The sequence below is a fragment of the Clarias gariepinus genome, chromosome 4 (assembly GCF_024256425.1).
Source record: "Clarias gariepinus isolate MV-2021 ecotype Netherlands chromosome 4, CGAR_prim_01v2, whole genome shotgun sequence".
Lineage (NCBI taxonomy): Eukaryota > Metazoa > Chordata > Actinopteri > Siluriformes > Clariidae > Clarias > Clarias gariepinus.
Genome location: NC_071103.1, coordinates 40,114,276 through 40,133,757, shown reverse-complemented (window position 1 = coordinate 40,133,757; position 19,482 = coordinate 40,114,276). Strand labels below are relative to the sequence as shown.

Genomic DNA, 19,482 nt, shown 5'->3' with positions numbered 1-19,482 from the left:
AAAATTCTGGCGCTGGATATCGGGGCGGAGGCTGGCGCTGCGCAAGCGCCGGAGCAAGATACAGCTCCGTGCGCTGTTAGCCGGCAAAGCGACCTGCCGCTGCGCAAGGCCGAGCGCGCTGAGCCCATATCGGCGGCACATCGCGGCGGAAGAGCCGAGCGACCGCCCGCAGCTCAGTGGCGCTCGGTTCGTGAACCTAGCCGGGGACAGGGCTACCCGTCGCGGCTAGGCAACGAGCAGCTCTCCGACGTTTCGCGGCGAGGCGACGGCGCGGGTGACCGTAAGGAGGCGCTGCGCGAGGTCGAGCGCGCTGAGCCCATAATGGCGGCACATCACGGACGAAAGAGCCGAGCGACCGCCCGCAGCTCAGTGGCGCTTGGTAGGTGAACCTAGCCGGGGACAGGGCTACCCGTCGCGGCTAGGCCTCGACACCGCTTCCGAGATTCCGCAACGACGCCGAGGCCAGGGACCGCCGGACTACCGCTGCAAGGTTCTCAGGCCTGAGGGACAGCGTACACCAGCAGCCGCTAAACTAGCGCCGGGTGGACGGTTGGGGAGCCCCGCGGGGCTTTACATCGACTGTGTGCCGGACGGCGTCTTACTGCGGGCGCTCGTGGACACCGGCTCCACTGTTTCCCACGGGTTGTGGAACTGTGAACCGCTCATCGCCAGGCAGAAGGGCCCCACCCAGCGCTCGCGGGCACCGCTGCAAGACTTTTGGGTGGGGGCACCTATGGGGCGAATGGGCGTGGACACTCACAGCCAGCTCGGCTCTCCGATGTCATCTACCGGGTGCGGTTGGCAGGGCGGGCACGAGTTTTGCCCCACCGGGACCGTCTTGCGCCTCCACAGCCGCACGCCGGGGAACCATCGAACTCTGAAGACCGCCTCAGGACTACATTCGCGTTCACCCCTCACCTGCCAAAGGACGCCGGCGTTCCCAGCGCCAGCGCCGACCGCCTCTACGCCTCCGAAACGGAGTTCTTCATGGTGACCAGGGACAGTCACAGCTCGGGTGGGGGCAGTGTGGCGTGGGCAGGGCGGCGGCTGACGCTACAATATTAAAGCATAACAAAAACGAAAGCCCTTTTTTCCTTAGAGCACCTTGGAAACTTTAATTCATCACTTTTACAAAAAACAACCATAACCACAGAAACTATAAAGGCAATTAATGCTAGACGCCTGACTGAACTTCAGTCAGGCTATTTATACACATTTACTTAATTACTTTCCTCGGCTCAGGTGGTTGCTTACCTCACCTGACCGAGGTGCAGTCTGGGACATGAAGTCCAACTCAAACTAAAACTCCAAACAAAAACATAACAAAACACAAACCAAGAGAGGGCGTTTATCACCCTCCAGGGGGTTAACCCTTACAGTGATAGAGTGGATTATAGTACAACTGGTTTTACAATCTACATAACGAAAAAGCTATAAAAATGTTTTTTTTTTTGTAAAAGATTTATTTAAAAAAAAAAACATTATTAAAATGAATATTGCAAAGGGGCTGGTTGAAGTTATTAGCAAGGATAGAGTGGATTATAGTACAGTTGATTTTATATTTGAAATGGGTCTTGATCGTGCACTTTTTAGCACCCTTAGTGAATTCATCGTTATAAAGCGCCGGTAAGCAGCGTTTCTGAAAGGTTTAGCTTTAGCAGGCTGTAACAGGAAGATCTAAAAATATATTTATTTGTAATAGCTTCTCTGTCCACTCCAGAGTAAAAAAAAATATGCGATTCGTTGTTTTTGTGTGTTTAATCCTTGATAAACAAGATGCAAATTGCAATTCCTTTTTAAAAATGTCTGGGATATCACTCCATAAATATGTACATATTTTGATGATTATGGCTTACAGCTAATGAAAACCCAAAATGCAGTATCTCAGAAAATTTGACTATTACTTAAGACCAATTTAAAAATTTTATATACTCAGCAAAAAAAGAAATGTCCTCTGACTTTTAACTGTTTTTACAAACAATGTGTCCCTGAATGAAGGGAGGCTCAAAATCAAAAGTACCAGTCAGTATCTGGTGTGGCCACCAGCTGCTTGAAGTACTGCAGTGCATCTCCTCCTCATGGACTGGACCAGATTTGTCAGTTCTTGCTGTGAGATGTTACTCGACTCCTCCACCAAGGCACCGGCAAGCTCCTGGACATTTCTGGGGGGAATGGCCCTAGCGCTCACCCTGCGATCCAACAGGTCCCAGACGTGCTCAATGGGATTGAGATCCGGGCTCTTCGCTGGCCATGGCAGAACACTGACATTACTGTCATGCAGAAACTCACGCACAGAACGAGCAGTATGGCTGGTGGCATTGTCCTGCATTGAGGATTATGTCCGGATGAGCATGCATAAAGGGTACCACATGAGGGAGGAGGATGTCTTCCCTGTACCGCAAGGCATTGAGTTTGCCTGCAATGACGACAAGCTCAGTCCGATGATGATGTGATATACCGCCCCAGACCATGGGATGAACTCTCCACCTCCAAATCGATCCCGCAAATCGATCCAGGGTACCGGCCCCGGTGTAACGCTCATTCCTTCAAAGATAAACACGAATCCATCCATCACCCCTGGTGAGACAAAACCGTGACTTATCAGTAAAGAGCACTTTTTGCCACTCCTGTCTGGTCCAGCGAAGGTGGGATTGTGCCCATAGGCGACGCTGTTGCTGGTTGTGTCCGGTAAGGACCTGACTTACAACAGGCCTACAAGCCCTCAGTCCAGCCTTTCTCAGCCTATTGCGGACAGTCTGAGCACTAATGGAGGGATTGTGTGTTCCTGGTGTGACTTGGGCAGTTGTTGTGGCCATCCTGTACCTGTCACGCAGGTGTGATATTTGGATGTACCGATCCTGTGCAGGTGTTGTTACACGTGGTCTTCCACCGCGAGGATGATCAGCTGTCCTTCCTCTCTCCCTGTAGCGCCGTCTTAGGCATCTCACGGTGCGGACATGGCGATTTATCGCCCTAGCCACATCAGCGGTCCTCATGCCTCCCTGCAGCATGCCTAATGCACGTTCACGCAGATGAGCAGGGACCCTGGGCATCTTTCTTTGGGTGTTTTTTACAGTCAGTAGACAAGTCTCTTTAGTGTCCTGTGTTTTAGAACTGTGACCTTAAATGCCTACTTTTTGTAAGCTGTTAAGGTCATAATGACCATTCCACAGGTGCATGTTAATTAATTGATTATGGTTTATTGAACATGCATGGAAAACATTGTTTAAACCCTTTACAATGAAGATCTGTAAAGTTATTTAGATTTTAACAACATTATTGTTAAAATACACAGTCCTGAAAAAGGGACGTTTCTTTTTTTTTTGATAATATATATATAATTTTGGACTACTGAAAAGTATGAACGTGTACAGCTCCCAATATTTTGTCAGAGCTTTCTTTGCATTAATTATTGCAGAAATGCAGCGTGGCACGGAGGCGAGCAGTCTGTGGCGGTGGTACAGTGAAACCTCAGATTGCAAGTAACCCGGTTTGCGAGCATTCCGCAAGAAAAGCTAATTTTTTTTTCTCTCTTGCGGTGTGGAATTGTGATTAATCATCACCCATGCTCGGCCTCAGTGCGTGCGCGCCACTCGAATAGTTAACATCTGTGTGCGTGTGTACTGTTTACCATAACACTGTGACCACATACGTGTAAAGCATCTTTTATTTTGTTCAAAAGTAAAGTGCGGGTCATTTTGTTTTATTTATACTTTACAGCAGTAATTCTATTAGTGTGTGCCTGCACTCGAGTGTCATTAGAGAGGTTTCTTGTTAAAGAAGCAGTGTTTCCAAAGAAAAAGGAGAGAGAGAGTCATTCAAATTTGCTTTGAAATATGAGTGTTTTGATATACAAGCACGCATTTGGAAGGAATTTTGCTCGCAACCCAAGGTTTCACTGTATATTATAATGGGTCTAGCACACAGATAGGACACACAACAAGCAGATGTCAACGTCTCAACAGCAGTTCTTTAATTAACACTTCTTTTTAAGCAGCACAGTACAGTGAAACCTCGGATTCCACAAGACGAGCAAAGATTTAAAATAAATTTTGACTTGAAAAACGAAGTCTTGGTTTTTGAGTACCAAGTATCATGTATCACGCATGCGTCTTGACGCTGAGCGTCACGTGATCACAACTGAGCCAATGGTTTTTCTCTCTCTTGCACTGCAGAATTGTGGGTAATCGTTTTCCCTGCTGGGTCTTAGTGCCCGTCTCTTACTGGTATAATAAACATCCATGCACTCGTGTACTGTTTACTATAACACTGTGACCACGTGTGTGTGTGTGTGTGTGTGTTAAACATATTTTTATTTTGTGCGTGTACAGCGCGCATGTAAAGCAAAAGCAAGTGTCATTAGAGACGTTAAAGATTAATTTTCTCTCTCTGCTCAAGGCTTAAGCTGCTCTTTGCCTGCTGTGTGTGTGTGTGTGTGTGACCCCTCCAACTTTTGCCTTCACAGACAGACACACTCTTTCTCTCTGCTCTACACAGAAACTCTGCTCTGTCACGATTCTTTTCAAAGGTAAAGTACAGGTTGATTTGTTTCATTTTTATTTTACCGCAGTGATTCCGTTACTGTGTCACTCAGTTAAGTGTTATTAGAGGGATTTCTTGTATATTGTTTTTATTGTGTATGCGCGCGTGTGAAAAGAGTGGGTAATTGCGTAAGACGAGAAGGGGGAGAGGGGAGCTCACTTTAGATTCGCGCGCACACACACACACACACAGCGCCTGCACACACGAACAGAAACACTTTATTTATTTTTTATAAGGTAAAGTGCAGGTTAATTTGTTTTATTTCTACTTAATATTTTGTGTTATTTTTTTTAATGTATTTATTTTTTGGGCTGTGGAACAAACAATTTTCATTGTTTCTTATGAAAAATTTTAATTTGGTTTACGAGTGTTTTGGAATACGAGCTGCTTCCGGAACAAATTATGCTCGTAAAGGTTCCACTGTACAGTATACTGTATATGTACAGACCATGACAATGTTGTTTCCTGCAATGTTGTTTCTGACAGCATTTGTCTCAACTTTCTGTAAAATATGTCTTCATTTCTAATTATACATGCTACAAAGTTCATTGTTCTTGAACTGCATCCTTGTTACCTTATTGGGTTACCAGTACAAAAGCTAACACACCATGGAATAGTGATCAATTTATTTCAATTTTATTTGTATAGCGCTTTTAATAATTGACATTGTCGCAAAGCAGCTTTACACAATCAAAAGAAGAAACCTTGAGAGGAACCGGACTCAACAGGGAACCCATCCTCATTTGGGTGAAACAGAAAGCAGTAAATAATCTGCACCATACTGTGTGTTAGGAGACTGGAAGTTCAGTATAACAGGAGATGTGTTTTAGTTAAAATGGAGTCCAGTTATTGGAGGCTCAGGTACATTGTAGGAAACTCCACTCCTGAACTGTCTAGCGACTGAAGTCACAAGTCCTCAGAGAACAGCTGTCTGCATAAGCCGAGGACAGGACTGTCTTCATAGTAAAGTGGAACCGTCCCCAGCCACCACACAGACCACACAAGATAAGATCTCCAACCAGAAGCAGGACACCAGGATGAGTCAGACAGCTCCAGGGGGCAGAGTGGGTCTGGATCACTGGCAGCTCAGGAGCGACATGTATAGCTCGACAGAGAGAGGGAAGAAGAGAGAAAGAGGGAGAGAGAGAGATGAGAAGAGAGAGAAGAGGGGAGAGCAGAAGAGAAGGAGAGATGGGAGTTAGGTCTGGTCACAGTCAAACAATGTATAAAGTGAAAGTATATTTAGTGTAAAGTGCAAGCAGAGACTAACTATGACCGCATAACTAAAAGGGAGGAGCCAGAAGGAACCACAGACAAGTTAGTTTCTGTTCTCACTTACATCATAACAGCTATCAGTTGTTGTTCCCTCAGCAGCCTTTTTTTCTCTCTCCCAAAGTTATAAATCACACATCAGTAGTCAATATCAAGCTATACTGTACATTAAATTCTAGTGTTATTAAAATAAATAAGTGAAAAAATCTTGACCATGTAATCAGTTAAAATAAATATAAGTTCATAAAAAATACAGACATTAAAAGAAAGAACACTGTTGCTTTTTTGTAGCTCACCAAAAAGGTTCACAGAGCACTGGTTGTTTATGTTCATTACCAATTCCTGGTCTTTTTATTCCTTTAGCTGAATCTTTGTGGTAATCACCTTCTCTTTTTGAGTGAAGACATCATCATCTGTGCTCCAACTAGAACCTCACATCATCATGTCTGCTTCAACTAGAACCTCACATGCTAAGTTTTCTACAGTGCGATCTTCTGCTGGTGACACCGTCAATCTACACTGTAAACTCTCTGATAAAATCAGCAAAGTTACCAGCGAGATCAGGTGGTTTAAGGGGACAGAATGTATTCACCAGGAGGCCTACGGTGAGGGAGGGACACTCATGAAGGGGGATATGTGGGTAAGATATGGGAGATATGTCTCTCTGACACTGAGAGATGTTAAGGTCACAGATTCTGGACAGTACAGGTGTGAAGCTCATGGAGAGAGGAAAGAAGAAGTTGCCATTATTTATTTGCATGTTGCAGGTAAGTGCTGTGCAAAATAATAACAGACAACATCTAGGGACAATTTCTTTTTATGAAATGCTCTGTAATAGCTCTTTACCCTGTGTTCCTCCTCTTAGGGTTTAACCTGATCTCCACGTCTGATTATTATACCCTGTCCCAACTGATTCTTGGTGATGATGTTACTCTGTCTTGTCACCTCTCTCCTAAAATAAGTGCTGTTGCCATGGAGATCAGGTGGTTTAAGGGGACAGACTGTATTTGTCTGTACCAGAACAGGCAGGTGAAAGAGGGGAAGGGCTACGAGGGCAGAGTGAGTCTGTTCACCCACGAGCTGGAGGAAGGAAACGTGTCTCTGATGCTGAGGAATGTTCAGGAGTCTGATAGTGGAGAGTACAAATGTAAAGTTGCCCATGGAAGAGACAAGGTGGCAAGTGATCAAGATCGCTTGCAAGTGTCAGGTAGTATTTTCCCAGACAGACACATTCAATAATAACAACTGTTTACTACCTCTGAAATCTTATTTTAATAATGATAATTAAAATATGGCAGCATAGATTATGTGTATATAATTAAAAATTAATCATGTCAACAATGCAAACTGATGCAGATTATAATCTTGTTTCCCCTTGAACATAGTGAACTAACACACTAGCTCCTTCATTTAAGCTGCAGCTTACAGGCCTCGTAGAGGAAAAAATCTAAATCCAGAATTGTAAGCAAACGTCAAACACATGAAGAATATGAATAATTGCAAGAAAAGTGCTTGTGGAATTGTGATAATGTGTGTGAAAACCAGACATTTTTTTTACAGACAAGATTGAACACACCTGCTAAATTCCCAGTCAGATCCCAATGACATTTTGAATAATCCTAAAGCACTATAAAGACCCATTACAAGAATTTTGTCTCATCTTTGATTGGTTAGATCTTTACTGGCTACACATATGTGAGCAAATCCTAAAGTATAAAAGCAGGACTTAAATTCAGCATATGCTTAGTTACAGTGGCAAGAAAAAGTATGTGAACCTTTTGTGATTTCATGGTTTGCATTAATTAGTCATGAAAGGTGATCTGATATTCATCTATGTCAAGAGTATTGACAGATGTAATGTGCCTAAAATAATAATACAAAAAAATCTAATCTTTGATGTCTTTATTGAGAACAACCATAACAACCTCTTTCTGCTACTGGAAAAAGTATATAAATCCTTAAGTTAATGACCTCAAAAAAGCTAATTGGAGTGAGGTATTATCAAACCTGGAGTCTTGTTAAGAAAATGAGGTGTGGACTAGAGCTACTTTGACTGATTAAAAACCACTCAAACTTTTAAATTACATTAATTTCAATTTTATTTGTATAGCACTTTTAACAATTGTCATTGTCCCAAAGCAGCTTTACACAATCAAAATAATTATTTATGTTTGTATGGAATGTGAATGTGTATGAATCAAAATGGTCAGATAGTCCCTGATGAGCAAGCCCCTCCACACCACATGAATACACTTATGTTAGCCATGCCTCGCCAAAATGAGCTTTTAGAGGATCTATGATCAAGAATGATTGAATTACAAAAAGCTAAAAAGGGTTACAAAGTGATTTCAATGACTTCAGGAATCCACCAGTTTTAGATGTGGACGCAAAGTCAAAATGACCCAAAGAGCACAATGAAGACTCATCAGTGAGGTAAAGAAACAACCCCAAGTGACAGCTAAACATTTGAAGGCATCACTGGAACTGGCTAGCATCTGTGTTCATGAGTCTACAGTACGTAAAACATTGAATAAGTAGGGTGTTCATGGCAGGACACCACAAAAGAACCTGCTACTTACTAAAAAAAAAAAAACATTGCTGCACACCTGAAGTTTGTGAAAGAGCACATTGACACTTCACAATGGTATTAATAATGTTTTGTTAAGTGAAATGAAGAAATAACTATTTAAAAAGAATATGCAGCACTACATTTGGCATGCAGTGATAGAGGAAAAGACTGGTGTTCATTAAACACCTGAGAGAACAATGTAGCATAGATTAACAAAACACTTTAAACAACATTTTAGAATCAACAAGGCTACCTGCAAGAGTATACAGGTCAATCTCGATAAATTAGAATATCATTGAAAAGTTGATCTATTTCAGTAATTCAATTCAAATTTCACTCTGTGAACCATTTTTCCTCAGTTGAGGAAACCTTTGCAGGTGTTTTGAGTTAATTAGCTGATTAGCGTGAGACACCATGAGTCTCCAATATTGAACTTTTTCACAATATTCTAATTTTCTAAAATACTTAATTTTGAGTTTTCATTTTCGCTGTAAGCCATAATCATCAAATAAAAAATATATCAGTCTATGTGTAATGAATCTATACAATATAGGATTTTCACTTTTTGAATTGAGTTACTGAAATAAATCACCTTTTTGTTGATGCTCTAATTGTTTGAGTCAACTGGGTGCTACAACGAGTCCGATTCGAACTTTACCAGCAGAGAATCAATCCAAGAAAGTTAGAACAAATTGAGAATAAATATGCTCGTAATCCGAGGTTCCACTGTACTCTATTCAGGGTGAACTGTGCAGATGAAAAGGTACTGAGCTGGTGTGACGGACATCATGCTAAAAAAATTGTTTTCATTCAACTTAGCTCATAATTTTTCCTGCTAAAATATTTTGTTCTGTCTTTGAGACAGTATAATATGAATATAGGGCATTTTTTTCATTCTGATAGGAATGGAACAACAATGAAACAAATCTGATCCATGTAGGGCCCACCCCACAACCCACAGCACCCAAAGGATCTGCTGCTAACATCCGTGTACACACCACTGCACACAATTAGAGGTCTTGTGGAGTCACCTTAACCGCTCTTGTAAAATTGATTTTTATAATATTAGAAGAATTCGTCCATTTATCTCCACACAGGCCATTCAGTTCCTTGTCAACCTCCTTTTTTATTTTAAGACTAGAATATTGCTACTCACTGCTGGCAGGCCTGCCTCAGTAGACCATTTGTCTTCTGCAGCTAATAAAGATTTTAGCTGTATGATTTGTTTTCAACCTTGCTAAGTTCTCCCCACCATCCCACATCTCTTCTTTCTTCAATTGCTTCCTGTAGCTGCCTACATCAAATTTAAAATACAGTACTAATGATAACCTACAAAGCTAAAAGATCCCAGGATCCACTTACCTTAAAGGACTTATAAAACTATGCACTACACTACCTTCCCTCTGATGCTCCACCACTGTTGAATGGTCCTACCATCTTTCAGGGAAGACATGCATTTAGCCTATTTTCTGTTCTGCTTCTACTGTAGGTGAATTTAACTTCCTCTAGATGTTTTCTTAAAATATTTGATATAACTGCTATATTTAATACTGTATATTGCTATATTTCCTATATCTTTAAAAGGGTGGTGTCATATTACTAGGAAGTATAAGCCCCTGGTACTCAGTAATTATTTTGATTCTGCAATACTTTGCGCTTTCTTTAGGACATATTGCCTACCATTCTAGTTGTAATTTTTTTTCCCATACATAGCATTCCTTTACTGTTAGGTAAATACCAGTGTAATTATTTATTAAACAACTGAACATTTATCTGTTTTTTTCTTCTTACTAGAGTTGAAACTGGTCAAAAATCCATTCTGGATGCCTAAAACATCTGTTGCCAAACCTTACACCATTTATGCCTGGTCTAGTGATGATGCTACTCTACCCTGTTACCTGTCTCCTAAAAGAAATGCTGTTGCCATGATGATTAGGTGGTTTAAGGGGACAGATTGTATTTGTCTGTACCAGAATGGGCAGGTGAAAGAGGGAAAGGGCTATGAGGGAAGAGTGAGTCTGCTCACCCATGAGCTGGAGAAAGGAAACGTGTCTCTGACGCTGAGAAGTGTTCAGAAGTCTGATGTTGGAGATTACAAGTGTGAAGCAATTCATCGGGAATGCAAGGTTGAAAACAATGGTGTCTTCCTACAAAATGCAGGTAATTAATAATGAACAACCATAATATGCATGTAGTGTGTATATACTCTATAAAGTACTGTCAGGATAACATTTGTTTCAATATAATGATTAATTATGATACTTTTCAATGTTTTGTCTCCAAGCTTATGGCTACAGACTGTAGTAGTTAAAAAAAAAGGTTAGAAATGTTATGCTAAAGATAACAATTAGAATTTTTTTGGAATATAAGTTTCAGGCATGGCATAAGCACCTACATTAAGACTTTTTATACAGAATATAAACCAAACAGAACAGAACTGATCTGATTTCTTAGCATCTCAGTAGTTTCAACACTTTAAAATTAATTAAATTTTATTTATATAAGGTTTTTAACAATGGTCATTGTCTCAAAGCAGATTCATAAAATCAAAAGAAAATTATACAAATATGTATAAATTAAGAGAAAATGTGTATAAATCATAATGCTTAGATTGTCCCTGGTAAGCAAGCCAATTGCGAAAGAAAGAAAAACTCCCTGAGATGGCAATAGGAAGAAACTTTGAAAGGAACCAGACCTAACAGGGATCCCATCTTTATTTTGGTGATAATGGATAGCAGGAATGGTTTAGCAGTCATACTGTGTGTTAGGAGGCTGGAAGTTTAATATAACAGATGATGTCTTAGTTAATAAGGAGTCCAGTTCAGTTATTGAAGGCTCAGGTAGACTGTAGGAAATTCCAGTCCTGAACTATCTCAGTCCTGAAATTACTTTTGTTAAATGACTCTGTACTTTCTTCAGGAAATACATATTTCTAGTTATATAATTTTCCCCATTCACAGCATCCCTTCAGCAACAGTACAGTAAAGTAAATATCAGTGTCAGTGTAATCAATTATTAAACAATTGTAACATTTTTCTATTGATTTTTCTTACTAGTGTTGACACCAATCCCTGAACCAGACCATTTTACATTCAGCATGACTGAAACATCTATCGCCAAACCTTACACCATTTATGCCTGTGCTGGTGATGATGTCACTCTGCCCTGTTACCTCTTTCCTGAAAAGAGTGCTGTTGCCATGAAGATCAAGTGGTTTAAGGGGACAGACTGTATTTGTATTTACCAGAATGGGCAGGTGAAAGAGGGTAAGGGCTACGAGGGAAAAGCGAGTCTGCTTACTCATGAGTTGGAGAAAGGGAACGTGTCTTTAATGCTGAGCGATGTTCAGGAGTCTGATGGTGGAAAGTACAAGTGTGAGGTGACTCATGAAGAATACAAAGTAGAAAACAGTGGAGTGGACCTACAAATGTCAGGTAATTATTGGTAAACAACCATAAACATGATGATCCATATATACTAAAAAAAGTAATGCTGTCAGGATAATATTTGTTTTAATATCATTATGAATTTGGATACATTTAAATACTTTGTTTCTAAGCTAGTGGCAACAGACTCCTGCAGGTAAAAAAGGGTAAGAAAATTATGCTAAAATAATAATTACATATTGCATGTCACCCGTTGAGCATGTTTGGGATGTGCTTGACCGGCGTATACGACAGCGTGTACCAGTTCCCACTAATATCCAACAACTTCGCACAGCCATTGAAGAGGAGTGGACCAACATTCCACAGGCCACAATTTACAATCTGATAAACTCTATGCGAAGAAGATGTGTTGCACTGCATGAGGCAAATGGTGGTCACACCAGATACTGACCGGTTCTGAGTCCCCAGACCCCCAATAAAGCAAAAAACTGCACATTCCAGGGTGGCCTTTTATTGTGGGCAGTATAAGGTACACCTGTGCACTACTCATGATGTCAGATCAGCATCTTGATGTGGCACACCTGTGAGGTGGGATGGATTATCTCAGCAAAGCAGAAGTGCTCACTATCACACATTTAGACTGATTTGTGAACAATGTTTGAGAGAAATGGTAATATTGTGTATCTGGAATGAATTTTAGATCTTTAAGTTCATCTCATGAAAAATCGGAGCAGAAACAAAGGTGTTGCGTTTATATTTTTGTTGAGTGTATATATATATATATATATACACTCAATTGCATATATATATATGGATTGATTAAATTATGATTTAATATGTGCCTCAAAAATGGTCACTTTTCAGCGTCTTCCCATCCTACTTCATTTTATATATATATATATATATATATATATATATATATACACTCAACAAAAATATAAACGCAACACCTTTGTTTCTCCTCCGATTTTTCATGAGATGGACTTAAAGATCACATCATATATGGTAATTGTATTTGACCACACTCTGGCCTGTGTATGTTTCTCTAATGCTTCTGTTCTTCCTCTCAGAATTCAAGCTGGTCCACAGATCTGAAGATGTTGGAAAGCCCTTTGGATCTGATAATGCATCTCACTGCATGGCTGCGGAGAAGGATTATGATGTCACTCTGTTCTGTCACCTCTCTCCTAAAATGAGTGCTGTTGCCATGGAGATCAGGTGGTTTAAGGGGACAGACTGTATTTGTCTGTACCAGAACAGGCAGGTGAAAGAGGAGAAGGACTACGAGGGCAGAGTGAGTCTGTTCACCCATGAGCTGGAGGAAGGAAACGTGTCTCTAGAGCTAAGGAATGTACAGTGGTCTGATAGTGGAGAGTACAGGTGTGAAGTCACATGTGGAGATGAAAAAGTGGAAGCATCAATTACCTTAATGACAAAAAAAAGTAAGAACACCAAATTTTCTCTTTTACCTGTTATAGTAGGCAGACACTGTAAAACTGACATCCAATACAGGAAATTATCTTAAATTATCTTAGGTTCATTTAACAAGTCCCTAATGTAGAGTGGAATAAGCTTACAATAAACTAAAGAAAGGATTATTAAACCTTTAACCAAACACTCTATCCTTATTTTACTGTATTTTAATCTGATATCAAGCTTTACATTGTTATATTATTATGGAAGCTTATTCTATATACAGGTCCTTCTCAAAAAATTAGCATATTGTGATAAAGTTAATTATTTTCTGTAATGTACTGATAAACATTAGACTTTCATATATTTTAGATTCGTTACACACAACTGAAAAAGTTCAAGCCTCTTAATAGTTTTAATAGTGATGATTTTGGCATACAGCTCATGAAAAGCCAAAATTCCTATCTCAAAAAAATAGCATATATTATGGAAAATAAATGGCATCTATTTATTATCATTTATTTCAAGCTATTACAAATGTACTTTTCTCTAACCTTATTATTTCTCATTTTAGGTCAGCCACACTCTGGTAAGAATGAAAGTATCTTTGGAATATTTTAAAAATTGTATAAGTATGAATTACATTAACTCATATAGGAAGGCTTGTACATTACATGAACATAAACATCCTTTTTGATTTGTCTTATTTAGGGAATAGGAATCATAAATTCATTATAAAAACAAACTTGTATTCATGCCGCATTTTTTATGTAAAAATATTTACGAAATCACAAATTCTAATTCATTTCTTGGATTTACAGGGACAATAGAATGGAAGAAATTAGGTGATGATGATGATGATGACACACCTAGTAAGCCTTTTATTTATTTATTTACATTTTTATTAAGTTCATTAATCTCTTTTTTTTTTTTAATACACATATAATCCTTATTTTTTTAAGTACAGTGGTACGAATGCTCCGGCTTGGGAATTTTTTCACCTATAGAACTAAAATTGCATTGGCATTTTCGGCATATGAGTGACCGAGTCAGTTATGCGTACTTTCCGTTGCGGGTACAGTGCAATCAGTTCCTTGTACTTCCAGATCAAATCAAAACTTGTTTATCTGATCAAAACTTGTTTGCGTCAGTGGAAAGCCAAGTGAATAATGTTTATTTATTTATTTGCATTTTGTGCAAGATTTATTAAAGACATAGCACCATGAGTCCTAAGTAAGTTATCAAGGATGGTAGCAAGAAGAAAAGGGAACTGCTTATAGATTTGCTTTTAAATAGGCCGGTGCATTGAGGAATCATAAATTAAGGTTAAGTGAGGTTTAATGTCTATTAATTTAATATTTTAATTAATTTACTTTTTATTTAATTTTGTTTGTTTTTATATGCAAAAATATTATTATTGTGTTGGAAATTGGTAATATTGGTAATATTTTTGTGTAATATTTACATTATATCCTTTTGGCCAAAACACAGTATTGGTGCTAATTATATTTTTTTATATAAAACAGAAAATGTGTATGCCAAAGGAGCTACTTCTGAAGTTTATATAGCATGGAAGTGACCAATCTCGCGTCCCTAAAAATTCAAGTTGCTAACTTTAGCTGTTTTGGATTGATTAAATTATGATTTTATATGTGCCTCAAAAATGGTCACTTTTCAGCGTCTTTCCATCCTGCTTCATTTAATTATAAATGAAAATGCAAATAATTCATATTTAATTCGTATTGACACTACAACTGGTGTAAGCTGTACTTAAATGCTTAAATTAAAGGATTCCGTGCAAAATTAAGTAATTTCCTCTGTAGCGTCCATAGCCACATTGAATTGTATTTTAGAATATTACACGTTAGTAGGTTTGTGTCTTTTAATGTGAAATCTAAATCAGCCATATTTCCTCTGAATGACAATTAAGATCGTTAAAAGATTTGAATTTTAAAAAGTTACAGACACTAAAACATAAAACGGCATGAAATTGTATTTAGCAAATTTCTTTCTTTTTCTGATAAACATATAACTGTGTATGCATATTTACAAAAAAAAAAGAAGATGGATCAGAAGATGAGAAGCATTAGGTGTTATGAAAAATTGTGTCTGAAAATTCACTAAATGAGACACTTTTTAGCACCAATACCATGTTTTGGCCGACGTGCATTTTGCACGACATTTTGCTTTAAGAACTCCATTTCAAATGATTTATGTTTAATACAGCATAGCAACTACGAAAAAAATGTCAACAAACATAAGCCCCTGTTTCCTAAAGAACTTCCTTACTAGAGAAATGAACTGGTAATGATACTATTCAGTTTCTTTAATTCTAAAATTATAAAGTTTACTATTTAATACGAATCAAGTTTTTTCTAAAAAAAATTCTTACAATTTTAGTTGTATAAAACTTAAATTTAAATTAAAAATGCTATATACACAAATCCTATAATATAGTGACTTTTAATATGATTTATTCTCTTTTAAAGAAAAACCAGGAAGGCGGTGGAGTATGACACTGGATTTTCCCAGCAGTAAGTAATCTCTGAACTGTACTCTGAGTCAAAGGCTGATGTTTTACTTTAAAGCACTTTTTAACACCAAAGTAATGCAATATGGAAGTAAACAATCTAGCACATCAATTTGTGGATATTTATTAAACATTTGCACATTAATTAGTATAGTTTAGTTAGTATATTTTACTTTAATAATTATATGTAACAATGCGAGTCTTGTGAGGGGCAGATCCACAAGAGGACACTATGCACTGTTCAGAATGGACAGATCTGCAGACGGCTACACCGCGGAGTGCTGAACAGGCAGATAAGTGCAATCAGTGTGAATAATTAGCCAGATTCACACAAATACCACAAGTAATTTCTCATTGTTTTAGTCAGTGGCACAAATAAGTCCCACAATCGCTGTGTCGGCCACAGTCAAATCTTTGTTTTTTAAAGGTTTCAGTACAATTAAGCAATATCACACTTGAAGTTGTGCTGGTTTACTGAGTATCAGTATGGCTATAATGTGGTTGTTGAGGTCCAGCATGAGTGCTGAAGATCGTCACGTTTGGGCTGCTTGTGTTAAATATGGGTTTATGCAGGCAGCTGCTCCTCTTTCCCGTATCAAACCAACCTACTCTCACCCACTCCGTGACTGACTGTTAGTAATTAATAATTGTTAAAACATTTTTCATCAACACCAAATTTATAAAATGCATAAGCATTTAAAAGTTCTGATATTTATTGTTAACAAATTCACTACTTCCACAGAATCGCAGAAAGAGATGCTTTGCAAATGATAAATAAAGGATAAAAAAATAGAAACAAATACAAACATAATGTATTTCAGTGCTGCACCATTGTGGCCCAGTAGTTATTAATATATGTTAATGCAGAGAAATGTAATGTACAGTACCGTATTTTTAAAAGGATTTGGCTGACATGTTAATTCATATTAATCTCTACAAAATTAAGAGTAAGAATGTAGCACAAACAATACAATTAAATAATAAACATCACACTAGTGTATGGAAGACAACACACCTGTTTTCACTCCAAAATGTTTGAACTACAGATTAAATATTACTCTATCTGCATTTGGCTTCACTCTTTACATCGGTTTTTCCTTACAAACATATAAAATAAGACATAATCTACAATCACGCTCAAGTTAACTAGGCACACATCTTATATCTTTGTGTAAATAGCTGTCTTCCTCTTGTACCACAAAACATCCTGATCCAACAGAAGTGCAAGAGGCATTTTCCAGATGTTGATAACTACTGTACCACTTTTAGTCAATAATGCAGAAGCAAATGAAAAGCAACAACGCACCAATCACATACTGCTTTTTAAAATCTTTTAATTTATTTTACAATAAAATTAATAAAATTGAATTAAATAAATGAATAAAATATTTAAATAAAAACCCATGTGGTCTTCTCTATGGTGCTGCACTTACAGCCAGTTTGCAGCTGATGTACAGCACCAAGTGCTCCTTTTCCTTCAACACCTGGGACAGAACAGGCCCAGCCATCTGTTCAACAAGTTTGTCTGCAGGAGAAAAGGAATATAAACAGCAAGTGAATGCCAAACTGCTGAGCAAATGCAACTGTCTGCCTACGTTAGTGAAAATCATACTACAGTATGTATGGCCCACTGGAGAACTGCCTTCCTAAGGACAAGATACTCCAGCATACAGTTCACCTGTAGGCGTTGCCCTGGGATCTGGGCCTCTCTGATCAGGACGGGGAGCAAACAGGATGCTCCTTGTCACTAGGGCCAGTCCCATGGCTTGGAGGCATGCTTAAACAGCTCGACAAATGCCTTTGGGTCACCATGCAGACCCATTTAGCTAGGGTGAGGTGACAGTAAACAGGTCCCTAGCTCGACTACCCCCTTTCTGAACCAGGCTCTGGAGCGCTGCCAGTCAGATCTAGAGAACCTCTAGGTGCTTGTTTTGCTGTAGACTGGAAAGGGCCTTGAAGTTGGTGATGAGCATTGAGGCCTCATAGGGCAGACACCTTCCTTGTCCTGGGTTTCAGCACCAGTGTGATAAGGAGTAAGTGAAGGGGTAAGACTTTTGGACAAAGCTGGTCAATGTGAGTCAATAATTAATTTGCTTCTCACATCTCCACTGCAGGAAGTTAAGACTTTCTTTCCTTCTGCCAATGCAAATTAACACATAAATAAATTTGCATAATGAGCCAAAGGTGGAAAGCATCAATGTTACTAAATGTTTTCACCCCTTATGCAAAAGATGCTTAGGCACACAGGTTTTGTTGCAGTATACTAATTGTTTTGATAATTGGACAGGAGGAAGTCTGTAATTAATAAATTATTCAAAGCAATTGAGAAAAACTGTAATGATGCTATTTAATGTAAAATAATGCTATTTAAAATCATAATTGTCACTATTTAATGGCCATTATTATTATTTTTTTTTACGTTTTTACAATTAAGCAGTATAAGACTGAAAAGTATAAGCTACTGTTATTGACATATCCACTAACTGGGGGACTTTTGTGTGATTCATTTTCTTTTTACAGAAAAACCGGGAAGACGATGGAGTAATCCGGGGGATGTTCCCAACAGTAAGTAATCTACTGTATGTATTGTGCTCTCAGTCAAAGTGTGATTTTACTCTAACACCAATGTATTAGCACTGATACATCTATCATATCAATCTGTGGTCAGTTATTAATTATTGGCACCCTGCCATGTTTTAAATATATTGTGGCGTGGGCGGGGCGGCGGCTGACGACCAGCATGCTTTGCGGGAATGTCGGTGTGTTCACCATGATGGGGAAAGGTGTTTGGGTTAGTGACTTCGGCCCTGTTGTGTGTGTGTTGAGGGGTATGACGTGTGAAATGTGCTCTAGTTCAGGCTAACGCTGAATTAGATGTAGGCTCCTGAGTGAAGGTGCTGCTCATGCCTTACATGCTGTGTGCTAAATAAAGTACTCCCAGCCATTGCATTGGGCAGCAAATAAGCTCACTCGTCTCTCCACCATCCTTTCCGGCGTAAAAACGCTACAATATTCTATACACCTACAGAGAATGTTTGATGATTTTTTATTTGAGTAACCACAATGACAGTTTCATCATGTACGTGTGTGTGTGTGTGTGTGTGTGTGTGTGTGTGTGTGTGTGCAGTGTGAAGACAGAGCCCAAGAGAGAAACAGCAGAGGACAAAGGACAGAAGTGGATTACAGTAAAGGACATTAGAGAGCATTAACACACCAAAGAGAAATGATCTTTCTGTTCTATATGTTACGGATGTGTTTAGTGTAAATAAGGCTGCATTCACACTTAGCATAATTTATTTTAAAAAGAAATCTATAGTAATATGCTCACACTTCAACCCTAACCATATTTTATGGGTCCTGGTCTGTAGCTAACTACCAATACTCTCTAGATTAGAGTTATTATTGTCAGTAATACAGATGAAATACAGATTGGTGTAACTCTGGGGATCAGGAGGCTGTTTGATTTTGCTGTAGCAGCTACAGTTAAAGAGGAACATCACATTAGTTACTGTTCCCAATAATACACACGCTGTTATTTTGTAGTTTTAAATATTCAGACATTCAGTCTGTTGTAATGTGTCTTTTCATACTACCTCACTATCCATAACTCCTCCATATCATATTTTATATCATATCAAGTTTACTGTAAAAACATTTTAGTTCTAACTGTCATATAATGTACATTAGAAAAGAAAAAAACATTTTGAATCCGTTCTTTTTAATAGACTTTGTCCATCTGTTAAGACACTTTCAATTCAATTAAATTTTTT

The 19,482-nt window shown here is 38.7% G+C and overlaps 2 protein-coding genes across 2 annotated transcripts; both read left to right on the top strand.

Moving 5' to 3' along the window:
• The first annotated feature begins 6,182 nt into the window (after positions 1 to 6,182).
• LOC128520325 (butyrophilin-like protein 2) lies at positions 6,183 to 10,551 on the top strand. Its single transcript, XM_053494514.1, has 3 exons — positions 6,183 to 6,581; positions 6,680 to 7,021; positions 10,178 to 10,551. The coding sequence occupies exons 1-3, from the start codon at positions 6,257 to 6,259 to the stop codon at positions 10,549 to 10,551; spliced, it is 1,041 nt and encodes a 346-aa protein (XP_053350489.1). The 5' UTR covers positions 6,183 to 6,256.
• An 895-nt stretch (positions 10,552 to 11,446) lies between these two features.
• Positions 11,447 to 19,200, top strand: LOC128520891 (butyrophilin-like protein 2). The gene is made up of 7 exons (XM_053495325.1): positions 11,447 to 11,817; positions 12,840 to 13,211; positions 13,757 to 13,771; positions 14,004 to 14,054; positions 15,672 to 15,716; positions 18,233 to 18,277; positions 18,840 to 19,200. Exons 1-7 carry the CDS (start codon positions 11,481 to 11,483, stop codon positions 18,842 to 18,844), a joined length of 870 nt encoding a protein of 289 aa, XP_053351300.1. The 5' UTR covers positions 11,447 to 11,480; the 3' UTR covers positions 18,845 to 19,200.
• The last annotated feature ends 282 nt before the right edge of the window (positions 19,201 to 19,482 follow it).